The following is a 23,803-nucleotide window of genomic DNA, read 5'->3' on the forward strand; positions in this document are numbered from 1 at the left end:
TTGATCTGACAGCACCAAAGCACTGCCAATCCACCGAGGCACGGAGGGGAAAAAAAGAACAGCCCTGCTGGCACTTGCCCATTGATTATCTTCTTCTCTCCTTGCTTTCACTGATTAAAAATAGTAATTGTCTTTCAGGGTGATTTCCTCAGCCTCATAAATAAAAAAAATTCAAATAACAGAACCCAAAAGCTCTGCAGAACAGGCTCACACCAAACCACAGGAACAGAGAGTCCTCTGTACATCTTTAAAGATGCTGCTTCTTTCACCCAAGCAAATTAATATTCTTTTTTGTTCGACACATATCTCTGGCCTCTGGAGAAACATTTCTCCTCCTGACAAAACATGTTAACACACACCCACACCTATTCACACGCTGCATGTAAAAATAAGAGTGATGGTTTGACACTGCTATTGTGCTGTGCTGATGGAAGTGTGTGTGCACGGCTGCACTGAGATATTTCCACAGCAGGGATGTAGTATGGAGAGATTTGAATTAGATATTAGAGGGAATTCTTGACTCTGAGGGTGGTGAGGCCCTGGCACAGGGTGCCCAGAGAGGCTGCAGCTGCCCCTGGATCCCTGCAAGTGTCCAAATCCAGGCTGGATGGGGCTTGGAGCAGCCTGGAACAGTGGGAGGTGTCCCTGCCCATGGCAAGAGGTGGGACTGGATGAGCTTTAAGGTCCCTTCTGACCCAAACCATTTTAGGATTCTGTGTTCTCTGTGAGTAGCTGGAAAGACTATTTGGTCCTTCATGGAATGCACCAAACTGAACTCAATGATGGCAGCAAAGAGCTTTGATTTTTTTTTTAAATATTTATTCTAGCAATATTCCTATTTCTTCATTTATCTGTAACAGACATTAGTAAATGTTAGTTACAAAACCTGCTACAGGATTCGTTTCACCCTGTGCCGCCAATTAGCAAACACTGAGTTTGTGCAGTCAAGTATGTGCTAAAAAGGTGAAAAGAAAAGCAAATTTTTACATTCTCCTGGCTGCACACACAGCAGGAGGCAGGAGGCACCTCACTGCACAGAAAGCTGACCCTGGCTCCCGATCCCCACCTGTGCCCACAAACCTTCTGCCCTGTCAGAGACAGAACTTGAAAGCAGCTTCATGTCTGCACAGCAGACAGCAGACCCCATACACTCTGAGCTTCCAGCTCCCTGCACATTTGTATCCAAAGACCTGTTTTTCGGCAAGAATATTCAAATAAGATGAAAATAGAAGACGAAAAACATCTTAAATCCAAGTGACAGAATATACATGTTGGCTTTCGAAAGTGCCATTTTCTCCCTCCGTTTCTGGGCACGAGCCAATTTGGATGCAAGGGGAGATAAGCAGCAACCTGTCATGATGAGAGTTTTGGAGGATTTGAAGGTGGGAGGGGACAGGTGTGAAATCCTGTGCTGGAGGGACCCTGCATCCCAGTTTGGTGTGGGCTCTGCCAGTGGCCAGGGATGGCTCTGGAGCAGCCAGGGCAGGTTTGTCACGGCTGCTGCTGAGGCACCACACTGGATCTGTGAGAGGAGGTGCCAGACTGAAGGAGAAGAGCCTCCAGGGGCAGGACAGCATGGATTGTGGTGCCAGACTGAAGGAGAAGAGCCTCCAGGGGCAGGACAGCATGGATTGTGGTGCCAGACTGAAGGAGAAGAGCCTCCAGGGGCAGGACAGCATGGACTGTGCTTGTGGCTGCCAGGTGCCAGCAACACGTTTCTGATCAGGGAAAGGGATCTTGGCACCGCATGGTCTGACTGCATCTGTCAGTAAGGGGCTGGTGGCTGGAGGTCTGAGCACCTCCACAGGCAGAAATATGGCCTGACACTCACTTTCAAAGATTTGCTCTTAAAATTTGGTAGAAACCCAGCCCTGACGTGGATTCCAGACAGGCTGGGGATGATGCCAAGAGAGGGAGGGGACATCTGGGAAGGGGGACAGTGGTGACAGACACCAGGTGAGAAACACAAGGATCACAGAATGGTTTGGGTTCATCTTAAAAATCATCATTCCACCCCCCTGCCATGGGCAGGATGCCTTTCACTGTCCCAGGCTGCTCCAAGCCCCATCCAGCCTGGCCTTGGGCACTGCCAGGGATCCAGGGGCAGCCACAGCTGCTCTGGGCACCCTGAGCCTTCCCAGCCTCACAGGGAACAATTCCTTCCTAATATCCCATCCAACCCTGTCTGCTGCCAATTCAAAGCCTTTCTGCCTTGTCCTGTCACAATATATCCTTGTCAAAAGTCCCTCTCCAGCTCTCTTGTAGGCCCTCGATCTGGTAACAGTTCAGAAATACACATTTCTCAACTCATTATTTTTTATAATAAAGGTGGTGTTTTTACCAAGAGCTAGGTCTGAAGCCATAGTTAGATACATGCATAGCAACCATGGGGCTGAGACATACAATCTCTTCCAGCCTATGTTTTCCATCACCTTAAATCCAGCCTTGGCAATGACGAGAAACTTCAGATGTACAGGGTTTATATTTCTGTTGGAAAACATGGATTGCAGAGTTGTAGAGATATTTTCTTTGTTACTTTCTCTATTAAGAGCCTTAGTGTGCTAAAACCTCCATAAAAAACCTGCACCTCAACAGCTTCTCCACATAAAGCAGACATCAAAGGTAACAGCTGGCACCAGAGATGAATCAGGGTCTAATGGCTGTGCCCTGTTTTCACTTCTAGGAGTTCAAACAGGAATAAATTCCACTGAAGACAATGAATCTACAACAATCCAAACCCACAGCCCGATACTACAATAAACATGTTCTTTCTGAGTTTCAGCTTTTCAGATACCAGCTGGTACAACTCCAGTGAAGTCAGATTCCTTGCATTAACATAATCAAGGCATTACAAACAAAACAAACAAAAAAATTGGAGAGGGTTGCAGTGAATATTTGGTCTGGCACGTGTATTTATAAATTAATTCAATGCTGAGCAAAATTTGGGGGACTAAAACATTGAAGGAAGAAAAGGAGCATTGAAAGAGATGGGATTTCATCATGGCACGAAGCATTGGATAAAAGCAAAGTATTCAGGAACTGAGTGGTTTACTTTCACACACTGGTCATCACTGAACAAGGCAACCCACTCTGGAGATCCTTGGGGTCTGAGCAGAGTAGGAGTAGAGTTCTCTGCCTTGGAGTAGGGGCAGAAGTTTCCAGTGAGAGCAGGAAGAATGACAAAAGCAGATTTCCTCTCTCCACCTATTTTAAGGCTCATACTGGCAGTGGAGGGATGGACCACCAGCAAATAGTCTGGACTGGACCCCTGTGATGAGGTGGCAGGAGGACTGGAAAATGTGTGACAGAAGTTCAGTAATATTCCATGAATCACGTGAGAAAGTATCTCATCCCAGGTTTTTGAGTCCTCAGATGTAGGCTGAGTATCTTTTAAGATGATAGATCTACTTCCTTATGTATGGGAGATTTCCAAGTCATCCAGGCTGCAAAATCTGCTTCCCCTCAAATGATTTTGGCACTTTTGTTCCCACAAACACAGGGCTGCCAAAAGAGAAAAGGAAGACGTGGAAAGAATGAACGTAACAGCAATCTGGGCTGGGCTCCTCTGAAAAGCCTGTCCAAAGGGACTCTTGTTTCTTATTTCTGCAGCTGAGATAATCACCTTCCATAAACAGCTCAGTGCCAGAATGTGGTCCCTTTTCATCCTCAGCATGCGGGAGAGATCGTTACATCCTCTGAAGTATCCATGGAAGAAATACCACTGCTAATCCCAGCCTGTTTGAAATGCTGGATGTTCTGCTTAGCTGCACTAGGTCAAAGGAGAGCTGCATTAGTGGTTTGCTTCTCATCACATGAGTGGTGAAAGCTGAATGTGCAACCTGGTGCTGCACAAGGGGCAAACTCTCCATCCCCAACAAGCAGCTACTGCCCAAATCCTGGTCCTAGGCACTCCTGATTTGTATGAAATGCTTCTCCCTGTCCTCATCAATTAGTAACTGTCTTGTTCTTCGGTGCATGAGAGCTTATTATACCCATTTATTTTGGTGTCTTGTCTAAACAGCTGGAACAGGACTCAATATCCTCCCTCAGTATCGTGTGCATCCATTATCATGATAGCAGAGCTCTCTGAAACTCCTGTCTCTCATCTCAGGATTTATTTTTTGTTTCTCCTTGATAATTTCTGAGATATTGCAAACAAAGCTGATCACTGTATGAAGTATTTTGAATAACTTCTTGAGAACATTCAGGTTTATGAAATGAAAACTTGTTCTCTGGTATTGTTCACAGCTCAGACAAAGCTGAACTGAGCTTTCTGAGTATTTGAGGCACATAAACAGGCAACGTGTCATGGCTGAGCTCCATGGTGCACACGGGGTAACTCCACCCTGTAAATCACAATCCTTTAGCTTGGAAACAACCTCTAAAATCACCAGGTCGCAGGGCAGTGCTGGAACATACAGGGAGATGTACCACAAAGAAAAAGCACTCAGAATTCAAAAAATGTTGTCATTTGAAACGAAGACCCCCTAAGATCTTCAACGCCTGCTACAAAAGAATTTTCACCGACACGAGACACTATCAAAAACCCAAACCAAAGAGTAAATGTGGCAATACCTGAACCCTCACAGGCTGCTTGAACCAGAATGGGTACGGATATTTAGTCAGAACTGAGTTTGGGGAAGTCTAGAGACCTTTTGCACCTGGAGAGAACCCCGTGCTGGCAGTTCCTTACCGATGCAGGTGCGCCCGTCGGCGTGCAGCCGGAATCCCGCCCGGCACTGGCACTGGAAGGAGCCCTGGGTGTTGGCACAGCCCTGCTGGCAGCCCCCGTTCAGCACCTCGCACTCATCCACGTCTGCAGAGGGAAGGGAGATGGGGAGGAAGGGTTACAGGAGAGCCCAGCACACACAGAGCCTGCTTTCTCCTGCACGGCTCATCCGTAATGCAGTGCTCGGGCTGGGTTGTTGTTTACTTCGTTTTGGCAGCAAAGAAAAGTGGGATTTCATGGTATTTTTCCTAGTTCCTGCAGGCACTGCCTCTGTAGTTTCTGCTTCTGAAGTCCTTGTTAATTAGAGTGATTTGTGACATGGCTCTTTCACAGACGCCAAGAGAAAAATACAGGGGAAGAATTAGGGTTAGATAACACATCTGAGCCTCTAGGAACTGCTGGTCAAACCTTTGGCTTTTATAAAAACTTGCTGTAGGAAGATTTTCTTTTGCATCAGGCCTTTAATCCTATTTGTTCTTGGGGGTACAAGCAGGTACAACTGACATGAACAGAAAACAGACACATTCTCCATCACCATTACGTTTTCAACCATGGAAAGCACAGAGAGCTTAAAGAGAAAACTTTATAAGAGTGAGGAATTTGTGCCACATTTTCTGTGTCTCTTGCCATAGAATCACAGAATGGTTTGGGGGTTGGACAGGACCCTAAAGCTCATCTTATTCCAACCCCCTGGCCACATGCAGGGACACCTTCCACTAGCCCAGGCTGCTCCAAGCTTAATCCAGCTTGGCCTTGGACACTTCCAGGGAGGGGAAATAACATTGTGCATTTTTCTTCCCTGTGTTCACCTAAACTGTCCATAAACTGCCTATCTTCTCAGACCACCTCCCCAAAAATGATGTGAACTCCTGCTGATAGCTTTTCCAAAGCTAAGCAGGCATAATTCCACATTTCAGGGGGGTTTAGAAGATTACATTCGGTCAAACCAAGAGGGAAATAAGCATTAAACCAGCTTGAGAACACTGCTGTAAAGTTTCATCTGAAAATGATGGACAACGATGGACAAAGATCAAGAAGAGCTGAAGTAAACAGGTGAAGGTCTAAGACAGAGTCGTAAAACTGGATTTCCAGAAGTACCACATAAGCAGTTTTTGCACCTCTTCAGCAACGCTGGGCTACTGTAAATAGCATTTGATTGACATGTTGACACCATTACCTTAAAAATCAACACAGAGGTCATTGGAAATAAGGGTCAATTAGTCCATTCCCTGGAAAAGATTCACCTGGCAGATGTTTGCCTAGATTTTCTCTGTCCTTTCCTTAGCAGTCCCCAGGGATAGCAACTCCACCTCCCACCATCTCCCCCAGGGGCAATGCTGGTCCCAAATTATCCCAAATGCCAAAGATATTTTCTTCCTCAAGTCCAGCCAAGCCTCCATCCTGCAACAGACATCTCTAAAGGAGCCCCTTTCAACACTGAAGCCTCCTGCTGATTTAATTGCTCTTTAGATCACGTTTTTGAAATCATTTAATGGGAGGCAAGTCCACAACTGCTCCTGTGGGGAAGCGAGTCCACAGTGAAGGAATTTCCCCCCCATATTGCACTTGAGCAACAAGGGGTCTGGCTTTTATATCTTTGCTATGGTTGTATCTGTTTTGCATTTAACTTTCATGGTTTACATATTTTTTAATGCTTTTATGTTTATTCCACTTTAGAAAATCTCATCAGAATTCACTGAAAGAGGAAGTTTTAAAGAAGACTTGGAAATGCACAACATCCCGCTCCTGAGGAAATGTATTTATGAAGTTAAATTTTAATACTTCACATGTGAATTTCCCTCACTTAAAATGAAGTCCTGGTGTTGACTAGTGTTTAAATTCAGACCATTTGCTAACATGCATCACTTTTTGATCCTTCTGCTGTATTTGTTGTTTTATTAGACTGTATACTACACACATGTCCTACTGCCCGGAGACATCTGGAATATGCTTTTCTTTAAACAGAAATTTCGCTTTTTAAAAGGTAAACAGCAAATAGAAAATGTTATTCACCTTGTTGAATTCCATACTGCTAAGTATGGACTGCTGAAAAATGCCAGGATGAAATCAAACCCAGGGAACTGAAATCAGACTCTCTGGATGGAGTGTCAGAGAAATAAAATCAGCAAAAAGACTCAGAAAAATAGAACAAGGAAGCAGCTGAACCACATAGTACACCACACTCTAGTATTTATACCTCAATAAACTCAAACACTGGGAGCTTCAATATTTTAATTTTATAGGCTACGATCAGCTGGAGAATTTCTCTCATATACCAAACACAGTTTTAAGTTCAGATATTGGCACTTACAAAGGAGGAAAAATAGTCCAGCTAATAAAAACGAGCTGGGAGTTAGTGATATTTGTTAGTCTCCATTTGGAGATTTAAAGGAGTGACTTGGTTTATGGGGGAGCTCTGCATCCAGCAGCAGCTCTTCCCTCAGTGGCATTTCCCTCGTGCTGGCACATCCCAGAGGGCCATAAAGCAGTGAAACTGCTGAGAGGCAACACAATTCAATGCAAAATAAAAGATCCTAAAGCACTTGTGCACATGGGCAGGACCCAGCCCTAGCCTGAGACTCCCTGCAGCAAGAGGAGGCGAGACCCAGGAGCTGAAAATGCAGCTCCACGACGCCACAGCAACAGCAAATCTGATGACAGATGAGCCCTTCCAGCCCCAGACTTCCTCTGCAAGATCAATATTTTAAGGATTATATGCTGAAAGATTCCTTCACATCCTACAGATAAAATCAAGAGAAATGCAAGGCGCAGTCGCCTTTCCACGTCTCCTCCATCTCCCGGCCAGGAAACAGCTTCGCCCCCAGTTACAGCAGAAAAATTCCCTAATTATTTTGTCTGGGGAGCAGTCTGCAAAGCAGACACTGATCTAAATGCCTGAACTGCATTTGAAAGTTTTAAAAGTCTAAACTATTTGGAATTTTATGTTCAAATTGCTGTACTAGTAAAGGACACAGCAAAACAACAGCTTCTGCTGGTGCCAGTACATGAGTGGCCAGATTTTTTTTTTACTTGGAAACAGCCACAGAAAGATGAAATTATTCTAGAATAGCAGATGTATAAAAATATTTAAAAGTATTCTTGAAATTATAAAGCCCTTCCACTGCAATTCTAGAACATCACAGGATTATGGAAGATTGTATCTGTGTCTGTGATTAAATTTGGATTATTTCCAGTGCAGATCAAACTGAAACACCTTCCTGCTCCACTTTCTATAGTTACAACTTAGGATCTTATCTGAATAACCTGAATTTCAAGCCACTTATGATTTGCTTATCACAAGTCAGAGTGTGATGAAAGGAGTTGCATCCCCACAAGACAGAGGGAGAGCAATCCATGGAGGCAAGAGGGAAAATGAGAGCTGTGTGCTGTCCCCAGGCTGTCCTGCCAAGGAGATTACACTGCTGGGTGAACAAAGCAGAGGTGGGGTGTGGATATTCTCCTCACCTTCAAAAGATCTCAGAGATGCTTTACAGGGGGATTCCCCACTGAAGGTCCCTTCCTGTGTCCTTGTTTATTCACCTTTCATCAGGAATTACCTAACAGTCATACAAACCAAAGTCTGTGTGTTCCCAAGATGTAAAACATTTTAGCCACCATGTTACACATCTTTTTTAGCTCTTCATGCTCCTGAGGGCTGTGCACTTGGACTGACCCTTCCTCCATCCCAACACCTCAAGCTCCCAACACAATAAAAGAGGATGTGATGTACAAATGCCCAGCCCACTGCCAGCACCGTGCCCTTTCCAAGGGCAGATCCTACAGCTGAAATTCCAGATTGTGAAATCCTCCATTCCCCGACTGAGAGCCCTGCTCATCCCCAAGGAGGTTGGTCCCTAATTGATTTGATGAACCACATTGACAAAAGTTCATTTGCCCTGCCCCAAACCTGTTTCAGCACAGAGCTGTGTGACTGCTTGTTTGGAATTCAGAACTGTCACATCAGCAGCTTCTTTCATATCATTATTAAAATGCTCAGGAACAGCTATGATCAATCAGTTCCTCAAAAATACACAGGGAGCAGTGATAAACACGGATAATTAGTGAACCTGCAATCATGGTTTTTATAAAGGAAGAAAGAAAGCAAAATCCTGACAGATCAATTCTCTACTAACAGAAAGCTTTGCTTTTTAGACCACTAAGAAATGCAAACAAGATAGAGAACTGAAGTCCAAAAATACAGACAAACAGAAGGATATCAAGCCTCCATTCTGAGACTCCTGAATGGAGGGGAGATGATGTGCCAAAGGTACCCCAGGGATGGTGTTCCAAGGAGGACACTGCCCAGAGCTCCACGTGACACAAGGTGACAGCAAGGTTTGCCTCTCAAGGAGCTTCCCCCAGCCAGTGGCATTTCCTGAGGGTGACAAATGAACAGCCTTTCCCTCCCTTGACTATTAAAGCCACTATTTAATAGTCACTTATGAATATTAAAACCACTATTAAAACTTGCAGACTGAGAACTGCTCAGAGTCAGTATTTTCTGAGAGATGGGCAGACAACAAACTCACCCTTCCTAGTGCCCAGGGACTGATGGAGAAAGAAACCAGAACTGGACAGTACCAACCTCACCATTTAGAACAGAAAGTAGGAAAAATTTCACCCTGGAAAGGATTGTAAACCCCTACTTGTATTTACTTAGAGAACAGTTTATGCTGATGGATTTAAACTCAGATTGTAATTAAAAATAATTACAATGGTTATTTATTAAGAAAGAAGAAACATGGTCTAGTCTTTGCAGCATTATCTTAAAATTCAGTGAAATCAGGGTTTGACCTCTGTTTACCCAGGGAGCTCTGTGGGTCACTGGTTCCCACAAAATATTGTGTGGATAAATCAGGAATGAAGGTGATAGAGAAAGAGAGAAGATTGGATTTTAACTAAAGCACCACAACAAGAAACCGTAAGTGGCTCTATTTGAAATTATCACAAGTGGATAAACTGTTCAACTCCAACACAGATTTGGAAATAAATTCCAACAATCTGGCTCACCCCTCCCTTGCCCCAATCAGCTCCCCAGACTCCTCAGCTGCAGATCATTTCATACATCTGATAAGAAAACTCTGATTGTTTGCTATTTAATGTGATATTTTAAATCAACAAAGATGCATGACAGTGCTTTGCCTTCTGTTATTTGTAACTACACTGTTACTACTCTCTTTTCTATATTCCAAAGGGTGTTTAAACCTCACAAAAGTTACGAAGTGAAAATATCATATGGTCTTTCCCCACTAATTACATGGTGGATTTTGCACATTATTTAGTGTGTTTTTCAATTAAATAATTTATGTACTCATGGGAAAGGAAACAGGCTTGGTTCCCAGACATTCTTAAGCTGATCACAAAAGTCAGAAATTACTCTATAGAAGTAAAACTTAAAACAAGCCCCTGCTATTGCTTCAAGTAGGTAAATTGATAACAGATTCAACTCACAGCTTACTTTAAATCACGGAACTGCTGAAGTCTCAAGCTCAGAAATGTCCAAAATTTGACAACCAGTGTGAATCCCCTCACAAATGCACTCACTACTAAGCATGACATAATTTGCTCTTGCAGCAGAAGTTTTGAAAAGAATCTCTCCTCTTTTACTAACACTAAAATGATTTTCAGGCTTTGAAACTTTGATTGGAGGGGGTTTGAAACTCCTGTTGCTAGAAAAATATTTGGCCATCTTTTCCACAATGAAAAAAGTTTTACATTGGTATTGACTCTAGGAAGGAAAATACAAGTTTAAAGTCTGGTCCAAAACAAAGCTTAATATTAAAAAAAAATAGTGCATATTAATAAAAAACTTATTTCTTTTTCATTGAACCAAACTGGGTGGAAAAGATTGAGAGGAGCAGGAGGGTTTAAACTGCAAAAGTCCTGGTCCTGAGCTTTTTTTTAATGCTTCACAAAACCCCACAAATGTGCTACAAGCTCCTTTGAGTGGTTTTCCAGAACCTGGTGTTAAAACACCTCCACGAAACAGCTTTCAGCGTGGATAAATGTGCTCCTGCAGAGCCAGCTGGGTCATTTGGAACTGTTAGTACTCCCAGGCTTTTATTTTTGCTCCTCTGCTATTTGTTCTGCCCTTTGCTGGCCCCTGGCATGGATTAGATGAGCATCCAGCTCGGAGCCCGCCGGGTCAGCCCGACTGCTGCGGCTTCCTCACGTTCCTCACTCCCAGGTGTCCCAGGCAAGGCTGCTCCAACAGGATTCATTCATGGAATGGCTTCAGCAAACCAAAGGAGCACGGTGTGGCTGGGAAGAGACTGGTTAAAAGGCAGGGTTAATGACTCCTCACCCAGTTTAGCCTCTGCAAACTGATTTCACAATGAAGGAGGACCCTCGTTGGAGCAGCCACTTTTCTACCACATTTCCTCACCTGGGATTAAGGACAAAGCAACTTCTAGCAGCGCCCATTCTGCAGGCACAGAAAGTGGCTTTACAAGTTATCTAATTATTTATCCACCCATGAAAATGGGAAGGTAAATAATGGCATTAAGCCACCACAGCTTTCTGTCCCAGGTTCGCTGTCTGTCAGTCCTTCCTCCAGACCTCCCTGGAGATTTGGTCCATCGTGGAGAGGCATCTTCCACCTCACAGCTGGTACCTTGCCCTGCACCTCAGATGTTTCCCCAGGTAGTTTTAAGGACATCCAGCTGTGCCTAGGCCAGGTTTCACTTCTCTCCTCCAGGTTTCCCTCTCTCTACACAGAAAACACCAAAGGATGGGAGTCACGGCACGGTGAAACGTTGAACAGCAGAGTCATCAATGGGACCCTGTGCCAGTGCCAGTAAATGTTTATGTCCAGATCTGCACCTCCTGGTGCCTGCTTTCAAGGGAAAAGGACAGAGGCATCTCCAAGGTACAGCATTTTTGACAAATCCATGGAGCAGGAATGGCAGGAGCTGCCCCACAACCTGCTTAGAGGGGGAGAAGATTTCTGTGAGCACTGCAAGGGGCAATCACTCCATCAAGTCTAAGAGACCTGGATTTCATTTCCTGGTCTGTCACTGGCCTTACTGGAGAACAAACAGATGAATAAATTGCCATGAGATATCATGCAACCCTAGTTAGTGGGGGCCAAGGTGATTGGAAAGAACAACATTGACCTGACAAAGATCCTGGTAATTTGAAAGTCACCGTATTTGACCTGGGGATGGGGGAGGAATATATCAAAGATGCTCTAGGACTTGCTTCCTTCCTTTCTTTCTTGCTTTCAAGACAAGACTGGCACAAGGCAACCACTTAAAGTGGTGACTTGTTCCTCACCAATGCCTGGACCCTGCCACCACCAGGTCATTTCTCATTTGTCCCCCAGGAGATCTCCTGGACAGAGTGATGTGAAAAGAGAAAATTGGCCAGTGTTTGTACTGCCCATTTCTGCTTACTCTCAATGCCTGACATGCCACTCTCTCACGAGATATTTAACAGTGGTTTAGCTCAATAAACATCCAAGAGCCCCTCATCCACAGCTCTAAATGCAAACCATATGTTGCAGATGAAAACCCTGAAGATTATAATTAGAACTGTCCATTCAATTTAAACTAAGTCAAGAATGAAAACTATTTCAAATTCAATAAACAGGCCATTTCAAAGTGTAGACACTGTGGAGGACAAGCTTAACAACTTAATTGACAGGTAAAGCTTCATTTCTAATCCTCATTTTGATATCATCTGTAGCCTCAGGAGTCAAAACACATCACTGCTCAGTGCTCAAAATATGCAGAGAAAATGAAAATGTCAGCTGAATGAAAAAAAAAAGGAGAAGCATCTGTTTGATAGCTGTGTAAGCCTGTGATATGTAAACTGCTTTGGAGTCAAGCAGCCCTAATTAGAGTTTCAAGGAATTCTTCATTAAATATACACACATAGAGATATATATATATATATATATACACACACATACACACGTTTTAAGCAATTATTGAAACCAGACAATTTGCAAGAAAACCAGGCTATAGAATTAAAGCAAGAACATGATAATTTCATGGACAGACCTCAAACTGAGATGTTTTCACACAGCCGTGAAGAAATCCATTTTTCCATCTTTTCACAATGCAGTTCTGCATGTTTTTCTCCACTCTAAGTATTTAAAACAAAAAAGAATGATCCATTTTGGGATCTTGATGTAGTACACAGCAGCATCTCAGCAAAGAAAAGCCAAAAGGAAGAGTGATAGGGTTACCAGGCTCCACAGTGGGGTTAGGATAATAGATATTTTGGCAACTGCTCCCCCTTGACAACTCCAACTCCCATCAACCTGAAACCCACACAGATGGACACAAACTCTCAGTGGAGAACTGTGCCAGGATAAGTGAATGACCACATGAAATAACAAGAGAGTACAAGCTGAAGAACGACAAACCAGATAAAAGGGTAACTTAGGCTCCTAAAAAACCATTCACACACCGAAAAACCAGCTTCATTAAGGTCAATGTTTCCAGTAGAAAAGAGTTAAATGTACTAGCTGTAAACAGGGAAGTGGGAATGTTTTAAAGCCAACAATCAAAATTTCAGGTGATTTCTGCTTAGGAGGAAGACTCTGAGATCACCAGCTACTGCAACACTCCTGCAAGATTTTCTGATGTGGGGCAGAACAGCAGAGAGAATATTTGTTATGGGTCTATCAATTTTTAAATACAGCTCCTCAGCACAACCCAGCTGGGCCCTGCTGTGAGGTGGGAGGGTGGCAAAGGAGGAGAGGATCTCTACAAGGAGCTGCACTTAATAAGTGACAGCATGAGACAGCCCAAACTCCTCGTGTGGACTCAGATCTGAGCTGCATTAAGGAGGTTTAGATGTTGGGCCATCAGCATCTTCTCTCGGCAGGATGTGGCAGTTTGCAAGAGTAGTTATGGAATAAAAAGAGAAATGCCTGATGTGATGGGAACACCTGGATTTTGCCAGCAGCAATATTAATGCACACTTGCTGAGCTCCGTGTCTCTGCTACAGCAGAATGCAGAGAAAAGTGTTTTCCACACACAGCAGGTAAAACATGCACAAGGAAATCATAATCATGCAAACACCTTCATAATCTGATGTTTCCAGCTTACAGCAAGTGTGCTGTGCTGGCTGGAAATGCAGATGTGATTTGTGACAAGGACCAGGAGAACAGGGAGGGCACAGGCACCACTGAGCCACTCTGAAGCTGAGCCCACAGCACAAACTCCTCTCCCTCTGTCACTGCTGGCTCCTGGCACTGCTCTACAGCCACCAGTGCATGGGGTGACTCCTGAGGTGCCCCCACAAGCACTGATCCTCACTGGAGCCATCCCAGCTCCAGGACAATCTAAGACATAAACTGCCAGCGAGCACAGGACAGCATTTTACACAGATTTCCTTGCCCTGCTTCCTTTGTGACATAAACCCCGTATGACTCTGCAGAGATTCTACCAGGAGAAGAGAGGAGTGACATTAACACATCCAAAACCTATCCATGCTGACTGCCAGAGCTGGATGCTAACCATGAATCACAGAATGGTTTGGGTGGGTGGGAAGGGACCCTGAAGATCAACCAGTTCTAATTGCCCTGCCATGGGCAGAAAGGCTGCAAACCTTCCACTAGCCCAGGTTGCTCCAAGCCCTGTCCAGACTGACACCTTGAACTCTTCCAGGTATTCTCTGGAAACCTGTGCCAGTGCCTCACAATCCTCATAGGGAACAATTTCTTCTCAGTATCTGATCTAAACCTGCCCTCTGTCAGTTTGAAGCCATTTCCCTCTCTCTTACCACTCCATGCTTTTGTTGAAAGTCCCTCTCCAGCTCCCCCCTTTAGGCATTGGAAGGGGCTCTGAGGTCTCCCCAGACACTTCTCATCTCCAGGCTGAACCACCCCAACTCTCTCACCCTGTCTTTGTATGAATAATGTCACCAGGCATGGAAGAATTTATTTTCCTTCCTTTTTCCTTTCTCTTCCTGAGATTAAAATTCCCATCAAATTAATCAGTTGACTGCTCCACTTTCATTAGTTGTTTTTGAACTCCTTGGCTGACACTGAGTCCCTTTTGGGACAGGAACTGTTCACAGGGTTCTCAGGTGGGCCCTTGACACAGCTGGCGTGCAACAACAGCAGGTTTACTTCAAGTTGGTCTTCTAATATATCCCAGCTAAAGCCCTCAGGTACTCCTGTAATTGAAGTTTGAGTAATCCAATATGATGTTGATCAAACTGCTGATCTTTTAATAACGCAGTGTAGCTCTCCCAGCAGTTGTATCTCTCTGACAGTCACGTCTGGATCTCTTCCTTTGGGCCAAGGCTTTGAACAGAGAAGCTGACGAGTTTCTGTTTGCCTTAGATTTTATCACAAATTGTTTTAAAGCTTTTTAAGGTTATATCAGATGGCTCATAAAATCCACAGGCATTTCAATAATATTAAAAAAAAAAAAAAAAAAAAGGGGGAGTTCTATTAGCTGTCCTGGTGAGGAACAGTATTAAATGCTCCCAAAGAGGAAGATAAACACCACTCAGGAGCTGTGCTCTTTCCTCTCTCCGTATCTGCCGTTAGTTCTTGTTTACGCAGCCTGTAGGCAAAGCTATAGAAAAAGCTGTAGCCACCCTACACAACACCCTCCTCTGAAAGGCAAATGTGCACATTTTTCCTCTCACAATTTCCATTTAAAGTACAAATTTAAGGTTTTTCTAAGCCTCGCCTCTCCGCACAAGAATAATTCAGCTGCAATTTGCATTTTCGATGTGCTCGGAATGAACACCAAGATGACTCATGTGCTGTTTATAAGATGCCTGTATTTGCTGGTAAATACCTTGCTACAAACAAGCTATAATTTAAGTATTCAAAAGTCTTGCTTCTGCATAAAATTACTACTAAGTGTACTTTTGGAGACCATGACCAGAGCTTCAATTTCAGGCTTGCAAAGCTCTTCCTACACAATGATTCTTAAAAGTACGAGTGGATTTTCTTCTCTGGTAACAGCAATCATTGTATCTCTGTAATTGCAGAAAAGATTACCTGGCTTTTAATTCACATTAGTCAGCTCCAACAATACCACGCTTCTTTCCTTTCCTTCAAAATAAACTAATTATTGTCAATCAGCCCACTGGAATGTTAACATTCTCCATAACCTGCCCTTCTGATGCAGTCATAAATGCAAAAAACTAGCTAATATAAACTAATCAGAGCCCTAGAAAACCTCAAAACATATTTGTAGTGCAGTCTATCATTTTTTGTCACATTATTTCCAAATATTTTCTTTCATCTGGACAGTAACAGCCTTTTCATACAATTCTATAATGCTTTTCATCAAACTATTCACAGCTCCTGTGTTAATTAAAAGCATTAATACCCTGAGTAATAAGGCAAATACTGCAGTATTTCTGAACTCTGAATGTTTTCACTGTCAATAGCTGATCAATACAGCTTTATGCATCAAGTGACTTGGACAAAGGAAATTCTCCAGGCCAGTATTTTTTGCCCATGCCCAACTTTGTTGTGAGCACAAACTCACAACTGCAACACCTGGAGTCACTCACGGAGGAACCGAGGGGTGACGGTCACTGTCCCTGCACGTCCCACAAACGCTCCTTTCCAAGGATAACAACAGGTTGAGGTTCCTGGTCCATATTTGCTTCCAGCTGGTGGAGCTGGAGGCAGACAGGGTGGCTGGAAGGCTGGGGAAGCACAACCCATGTGCCGAGCCTAAAATGAGCCGTGACGCACGGGGAGCCGCGAGCGCCAGATGGACGGCGCCAGCAGATGCCGTGGGGACGGGGCTCTGCGTGTGCTGCTACCTGTGACACCCAGAAACAATCCTCCCCCTTCAGATCAGCGATCAATAATTCATCTGAGAACTGCAATGCAAAGGGAAAAGGCGCCACTTTTCCGTGGGGTACGAGCAAAGCTGTGCTTTTAAAAAGATGCTGCCACCTTGGAACACGGCACAAGCTGAGCTGCAGGGAACGTATGACACGGTGACAAGCTGCACTACACCTAACCCTGTGTAATCCTGACATAACCTGAGAATTAAACTGCCAGTTCCACGACTTGTTTATGCAAAAGGCTGCTATTAAAACATTGCAGCTGAATTAAGCGTTCAAAGGCAAAAATCTAGGCACCAAAAAACAAGCTCCACGGAGAAGAAGAGATTTACCAAGATTACCCGGAAACAATCATTGAATCCTTGAAATGTAAGTGGTCCCAGTCTTCCCCAAAAGTCAAGGGCTTTTGGGTAGGACTCCTTCAACTTGCTTTGGAGCCTTGGATTGGGATAATAATACCCTCGACCCAACTGGCATGCATAAAACTTCTCCTTAAGAAGTGACTGCAAACTGACTCAGGCTGTTCTCAGCTGCGATCGGTGAAAACACACCCAGGATGAACGGGCTCAGCCTTCAGTGGCAGTGCTCACTTTGGAGGGAGCTGTCATAACTGTGAGCCTGTCTACCCCGAGGGATGGCAGATGTGAGAAACTGGGTGGTTCAGCTCGCAGCCGCCTTTGTTCGGAGTGTGAGGGAGGAGCGGGGAGACCTCGGCAACAGCCAAGCAGGAATCGGGAAGAAACTACACCAGGGCAATTAAAATTCAACCATAAATCAGATATCAGAGCTTCAGATGCTCTCCTCGGCCCAGACTGACACAGAAATGCTCTGAACCAGGTGGGAAGTGCCTGTTCTGGCTGAGCAATGTGTCCCTTCCCTAAGTGACGAGAAACAGACAAAAAATGCTGCAATTTGCTGAGCTTAGTTTGAAATATTTTAATAAGACTGAAAGGGTTTGTGTGTCCCCAGTGTGTAGCTGAGCTGTTTTTTGCTGGGGAGGGCTCACAAAAAGCAAGGGCACTGCCCAGACCAAGCCACTGCCAGCCTGGATGAGCCCCCAAAATTCAGCTGGGGGTCCTGCCTGCTCGGGCTTGCCAGGAATCAGCACTCAGGCAATTGGTTTAAAAAGTCCAATAGGCTGCAGTCAGTGCTGCCCTCACTATGAATAGTTGTCATTTTTGCTGCTTATTTGGAGTCTATTTTTTGCTGTAGAACTACCAGGAGCAGACAAATGCAGACAGACAACACAATTTGCCTGGGAGAGTGTAAGAGCTGCACGCAGCTATTGATCCCAGCCAGATCCAACACGGCACGGGAGAGCACGAGGGAGGGCAGAGGAACAACCTCCAGCCATCATTTCTTCTCAGAGAAAACGCCTGAAATTGAGAATTCTGAAAGAATGACTTGGGAGTGGAAATAAAATTAGATTCCCCATCAAATTTGCAAATGTAGAACATCTCCAGCAGTTTCTGCCTGGAGCTTCTCCTCAGCCATGCACAAAAATCACACAGTCCTGCCTAAATCCAACAGGCTCCAGAAGACCACCGAGGTCTGAGTGCACAATGCCAAACAGTGTTTATAATACACAATTAATCTCAGTTAATACAGTTCCCTCTTTAAGAGAAGTAGGGGAACCCCTTTATTTTAATTATTATTACCAACTGGGATCCGAAATCAAAAGCAGTTATTAAGCTTTTTACTTATGACTAAAAATAATGATTTGACAGGTTGGAGCAATCACAATTAATTTTTAAATGTAAAAACAGATATTGCTTCCTGTTGAATTCACTTCAAATATAAGACATTTACCAGCATTCTGAATGTACAAACTAACGGAGCAGAAAATGTTTACTCTTCACCCTCCTGGCAGATTACTGCTGATTATTTATACTTTGAAGCATAAATACTTGAAATTATCTGACTTAGCTCTAAAAACCCAAGCTGGAGTCCCAGGATACCTGAGAGCCACTAACAACAGGTTTGGAAAAATCAGAAATTAGATTTTAACTTCTCTCCCTTCTCTCTTTTTCTTTTGTGTATTCTTTTTCTCTTCTTTTTAGAATTGCTGTTAAATTCCCATACCCTGAAATGCCTCACTTATCAAGACGGCTCACCCAGGGTGTGCTAAGGTGATGAGGTGGAGTTGTCCATTCCTCTCACTCTAGGAGGCAGACATTAGGTGGACAGAGTAATTCAATTACAGACAATTAGATAATTGTGATACAATCCCTGCAACTGGATTTATTTCCTTGTCTCAAGACAAGGTCTTGAAATAGAGAAAGATGAAGAGGGTTGGGTGGCTTCACCTCATCTAAGGGTGCCTCCACCTGAGTGCTCTAAGATTTGAGTTCAGTTGGTGGGGTACTTGTTGCACCTGGAATAAGAACTGGCACTTTTTGATTTTTGTAAAACATATTCTCCTTGTTCTCCTGCTGTTGAAATGTTCCTGGCAATAAGTACCTCAGTGTCGTGGCCTGCCAACACTGGGTGTCGAGCAAAATGCAACTTTTAGAGCCAAGATAATGCAAAAGCATCCTGAATCCTTCCAGTAGATTCATTTCTCCTAATAAAATGAAATAAACATAATAAAAATGCCTTGGTATTTCAATTATTATTATTATTAATAATAATAATAACAATCCTTTGAAGTGCATGATATTATGCCCTTCATTTTTTTATCACAGGACATGGCAGACACCGGTACATTGATTTGTTGGGCAGGGAAAACAGCCCAAACACAGAATTAACATTTGTTCTCTTCAATAAAACCAGAATATGACAAAAATAAGTTATATCTCAGAGGTCAGGAAACCTGCCAGAGCTCCCAGGTTTGACCAATACCCCCAGGGCTGGGGTTACAGTCATTGCAGCATCACTCCAATCAACAAAATAGGAGCTCCTTTTCATCAACAGTTAATCACAGGACTTCACTTGTCTCTACGTTCCTTCAGTTGCCTTGACAGATGAGAGCACAATAATATAAATAAGAAATGACAGTTTACCAAAGAAGGTTAACACAAGGTCACAACCTTTTTCTACTTGACTTCTGCAGCTTATTCATGTGTGAAAACACGCTTTTGTAGCTGTAGCCTCAGCATCCCTTACAGATCTGGACTTGTGCCAACAACTGAGCTTTAAAATTACCATTTAAAATGGTATTTTAAATGGTATTTATGTTCAGAAAACACCGTTTCTGCATTTCGCGATGCTTGAGCGGAGCTGTTCCGCATCAGAATAAAATATGAAATGAGGATATCTCTGCATTTCACAGCCTGTCTCGCTGGCACAGTGGTACCTCTGCTCCACAAACAAGCAGGGATTGGACACACACCCATCTCCTCTCCCTTCCTCAGAGCAGCTCACACCTTTCTGAGCAAACCCACCCACGGCCCCTGCCCAGGCTGCCCCAGCAACACCGCACGGATGCTCAGGGCACAGCATCAGCCTGACAGTCCTACACTAGTAAATGTCAAATATTAATTTGTCACATTATTTGTGCAGTGATTTAAAGCCAAATCCCATCTCATCATTCATCTCCATCAGGCACACGAGGAGCGGGAGGGAAGCAGGAGCTTTCTGTCACAATCTGTAATGCCTACGCCAGGAGCTGCCAGGAAATATTTCTCTGTCAGAGAAGCAAACTGAAGTTCTGAGCGTGAAGGCTGGAGAGTGAAAGCTGCAGTACAACATGGAGATAATTAGTTTTGAAAGGCTAATCAGGTCACTGCTCTGGCTGGCATTTCTCTGGAGATGCACAGGCCTTCAGCTCAGCACATCTTGCCTCTCAATACCAGTATCCCTCACCAAAGTGAAGTAAGACTTTACAAACTACATAACTCTGAATGACATATCCTGCCATAAGAACCCCCAAACAGCCAGAAAAGATCCCTACAAATAGCCAGGAAATACCCTACAGCCCTTGGATCAGGACAGATCCCACAGCACAGGGTGTGCTGCTCTATCCCCTGACCCATGTGGGTCCAACCAGCCCCAGAATGATCCAAGAAGGGGAAGGTTTAACCAAAGCTACAGCAATAACTGTTTTAACATCATCTCACCTATTCTATGCTGTTGTCTTGTGCATATTCATGGAGCCTTGTGTCTTGCACACAACTTTGACACCCTAGAAGGTGGAGATGTTGAGCATTGTCAGCTCATTCAAGCTGTGAAATTAGGCCTTTGGGTCTCCAAAAAAATTGATCACAAACCCCCAGCAATGCTTGATCAAAACAACAGTGCACTTCAGTACACTGTTGGTTAGAGAATTTTTATCCACTTTCCCTTCCACAGCATTAAACAGCTACAAATGGCTAAAAAAAAAAACAAAACAACCCCAACAGTTCTTTCCTGACATCCTTCCCTTTTGTCAGAAGGATGCTCTATTTTGTTTCTGAAAAACACGATCAATCTTTCCAGCAATAATGACTTGCTGAATAAAATCTGTGCTACTTCCATGCTCTTTTCTAACAATACACCTTATTTGTACCTTGGCTTATAAAAAACCCTGTACACTGATCGATCATTGCAGGCACCAGTGAAATAAAACCAACCATGAGACAAATAATGGGAGCAGAACAATAGTGCACATCTATTTAACGCCTGAGTTTAGACTAAGGGATGACATAAAGCACAGTGATGCTATAAAGGCAGAAAGAATGGGACAACCCAGAACAACAATAAACTTTATTCCTCCAAAACACCACTGGTTAACCTGAATGAGGAGCTGTTTTACTCCCACCTGCAAAAATGGCTCCTCTGAGCAATGCAGAGGCATTAATAAAACCCCAGTTCACGCCCTGCAAGACCTTCCAGCAACACACAGAGTTTTGTCTGAGAGCTCACTTTTCCCCTCACATAGTAACCAACCACTAAGTTACTCATATTGTATGATGGCCAGAAGTTGGCTGGAGCTGGCCTCCTTGCAGGTCACTACAGCCCAATTCTCACTGTCATTGTCACCTCTGCAGAAGTTCAGGTGTATTAAGTGACTCCACCACGTTCACTCTGCTCTATGACTGGAGTGCTTCCAGTTCATTGTGTTTTTCCATTTTTTGCCTGAAGCTTTCAAAACATGGCTTCAACACAGCTAATAATGTATTCCCTTGCAATTCCTGGTCAGATAAAATCTAGTACAAAAATCAAATACCTTAAGCTCTGTTTGAGCTTTTAAAGACCGTCCAAATGCTAGAATTTAAAGAGTATTGTAAGAATTGAATTGAGCAGAAGGAACATTCATTCGACTAACTTATTAAAATAAAACTAATCTAGAGGAAGAATGACTCTGTGTGCTGAGGAATATGATGAGTAGGAGTCCTGCTTTCAAAAACCTTGGGGTGTGGACAACTTTTATGCACTGCAAGCAGTAAGCAGTCACCAAAACACAAACCTGTGCACTGGCCCATGGGCATATTGCCATTCAAAGAGAGGTAAGAGAGGTGAAGTAGGGATCTGTGAATCATAAATGATATTCCTGGGCTGAGCTCTCCAAAGACCCAGATGAAAACATGGAGGACCATAATGAAATACTTCAATCAAAATAAAATAACCATCTACAGCTTATTTACACTGTCAAGGTGGATCTCAACTGATAGGTTGCCATAGAAAATAATTCCATCATCTTTTAGTGAAAAAAGGAGTGCAGCCAAATAAATTATAATGTTAGGATAAAGCATATGAGCACAGGAAAGAAATACAGTGCTTTGTACAAACCTAATAAAGGAGTTGGACAATGGTAAAGTGAAATCTTGGATGAATGGAATTTGTGAGGTACTGTGCAATGGGAAAAGCCAGAGAACACAGGTCCTTGTAAAAAGATGATAATACAGTTCATGAAAAGCTGCCCTGAGATTAAAAAAGTATCATCACTGATGCATTTACTGCAGCACTGAAATGCAGGGGAGGTGCAATCCTGGCACACAGCAGAGCACATCCCCGTTACCTGTGTCAGGGCAGAGCTCAGGAAGAAGGAGCTGCTCTGGCCTGCAGTGCAGCACCTGATGATGCACTAAATGTAGTGACTGTAGGTCAGCACATCATCTGGGCTTGTTTACACCCACTCTGTTTGCCAGGGTACCTTTAGGAAGTCTGACCTTATTTCATTATGTGTTCTAACTTAAGTTTCTTCATAAGAACAAATTTTACCCTATAATACACTAACCAGACTTAATTTTCCCCTACAAAAAAGATAAATGGGTTTACATAGCATGTGGTTTTAAATCCTTTTTTATTCAGTTAATCTCTAGCTGTGGAATTGTGATTGAAATGTGAAAATGTACGTGTATTTTCTGATAGGGACCATTTTGCTTTAGAGACAGATGAAATATTATCAAGCGTATACACTTTCTTCAAGTTTTTAACCTGATGACGGAAATCCCATAATCAGAACATGGCACAGCCAATCCAGGTTAAGTGATAACATTTTTCTCAACAAAATAAAACAAAACCCCAACCCTTTGAAGTGTTCTTACAGTTACATCTTCATAATCCAGACATGAGAAGATCTGCACTCTCGACAACTCTGAGCACGCGCTCTTCAGCTGGCTCCACATAAAAGGCAGCGTTTCCCTCCCCTTCCCAAGTCTGCTGACTCTTCAACAGCAGTGAGACACAGCACAAAGCGTTACCTCCACAGGATTTTCCATCTTCCCCCAGCTTCTGGCCAGCTGGACACTTGCAGTGGTAGCTGCCCACGGTGTTGCAGCAGCGGTCGTGGCAGCCGCCGTTCTCCGTGGCGCACTCGTTGACATCTGCCAGGAGAAAGCACGAGCAGACAGTGAAGAGGTGGCACTGACCACAGCACCTGGGGATCTGAGGACAGTCAGGTTTGACTGATGGGAAAAAATGAGAAGGTTTCTGAGATAAACAGCTCAGGAGCCTGAAGCAACCCCAGCAGCAGCGACTCCCGGGTGCGCTGCTGAGCCCCTCCGCCCAACCAGGTTGTGCCAGGGAAGGTTTAGGTTGGGTATCACAAAACATTTCCTCATTGAAAGGATTGCCAAGCACTGGAACAGGGTGCCCAGGGAAGTGGTGGAGTTGCCATGCCTAGAGTTATTTAAAAGACAGATATCATAGAATCATTACAGTTGGAAAACACCTCTGAGATCCTGGAGCCCAGCCATAAGTGGGTGTGGTATGTGGGGACATGGTTTGGGGTGGGCTTGGTAGTTAACCAGGCTGGGTTAATGAGTGGACTCAATGGTCTTAAAGGTCTTCTCAACCTAAATGATTCTGTGATATTAAGAATTGCAAGGTTGGGATTTTCCTCCTTCCCTCCTGCACAAGGTGAGTGCAGAGCC

The 23,803-nt window shown here is 43.8% G+C and overlaps 1 protein-coding gene across 1 annotated transcript in view; it reads right to left on the minus strand.

Moving 5' to 3' along the window:
- The window catches only part of LOC134555890 (multiple epidermal growth factor-like domains protein 6), an 82,096-nt gene that overhangs the window by 58,230 nt on the left and 63 nt on the right, over positions 1–23,803 (minus strand). The window contains exons 2-3 of the mRNA XM_063407934.1: positions 23,132–23,335; positions 4,694–4,816 (exon numbers count right to left, since the gene is read on the minus strand). Coding sequence (XP_063264004.1) covers positions 4,694–4,816; positions 23,132–23,335 — 327 coding nt within the window. The remainder of the gene's footprint in view (positions 1–4,693; positions 4,817–23,131; positions 23,336–23,803) is intronic.

This window comes from Prinia subflava, chromosome 11 (genome assembly GCF_021018805.1).
Source record: "Prinia subflava isolate CZ2003 ecotype Zambia chromosome 11, Cam_Psub_1.2, whole genome shotgun sequence".
NCBI classification, from domain to species: domain Eukaryota; kingdom Metazoa; phylum Chordata; class Aves; order Passeriformes; family Cisticolidae; genus Prinia; species Prinia subflava.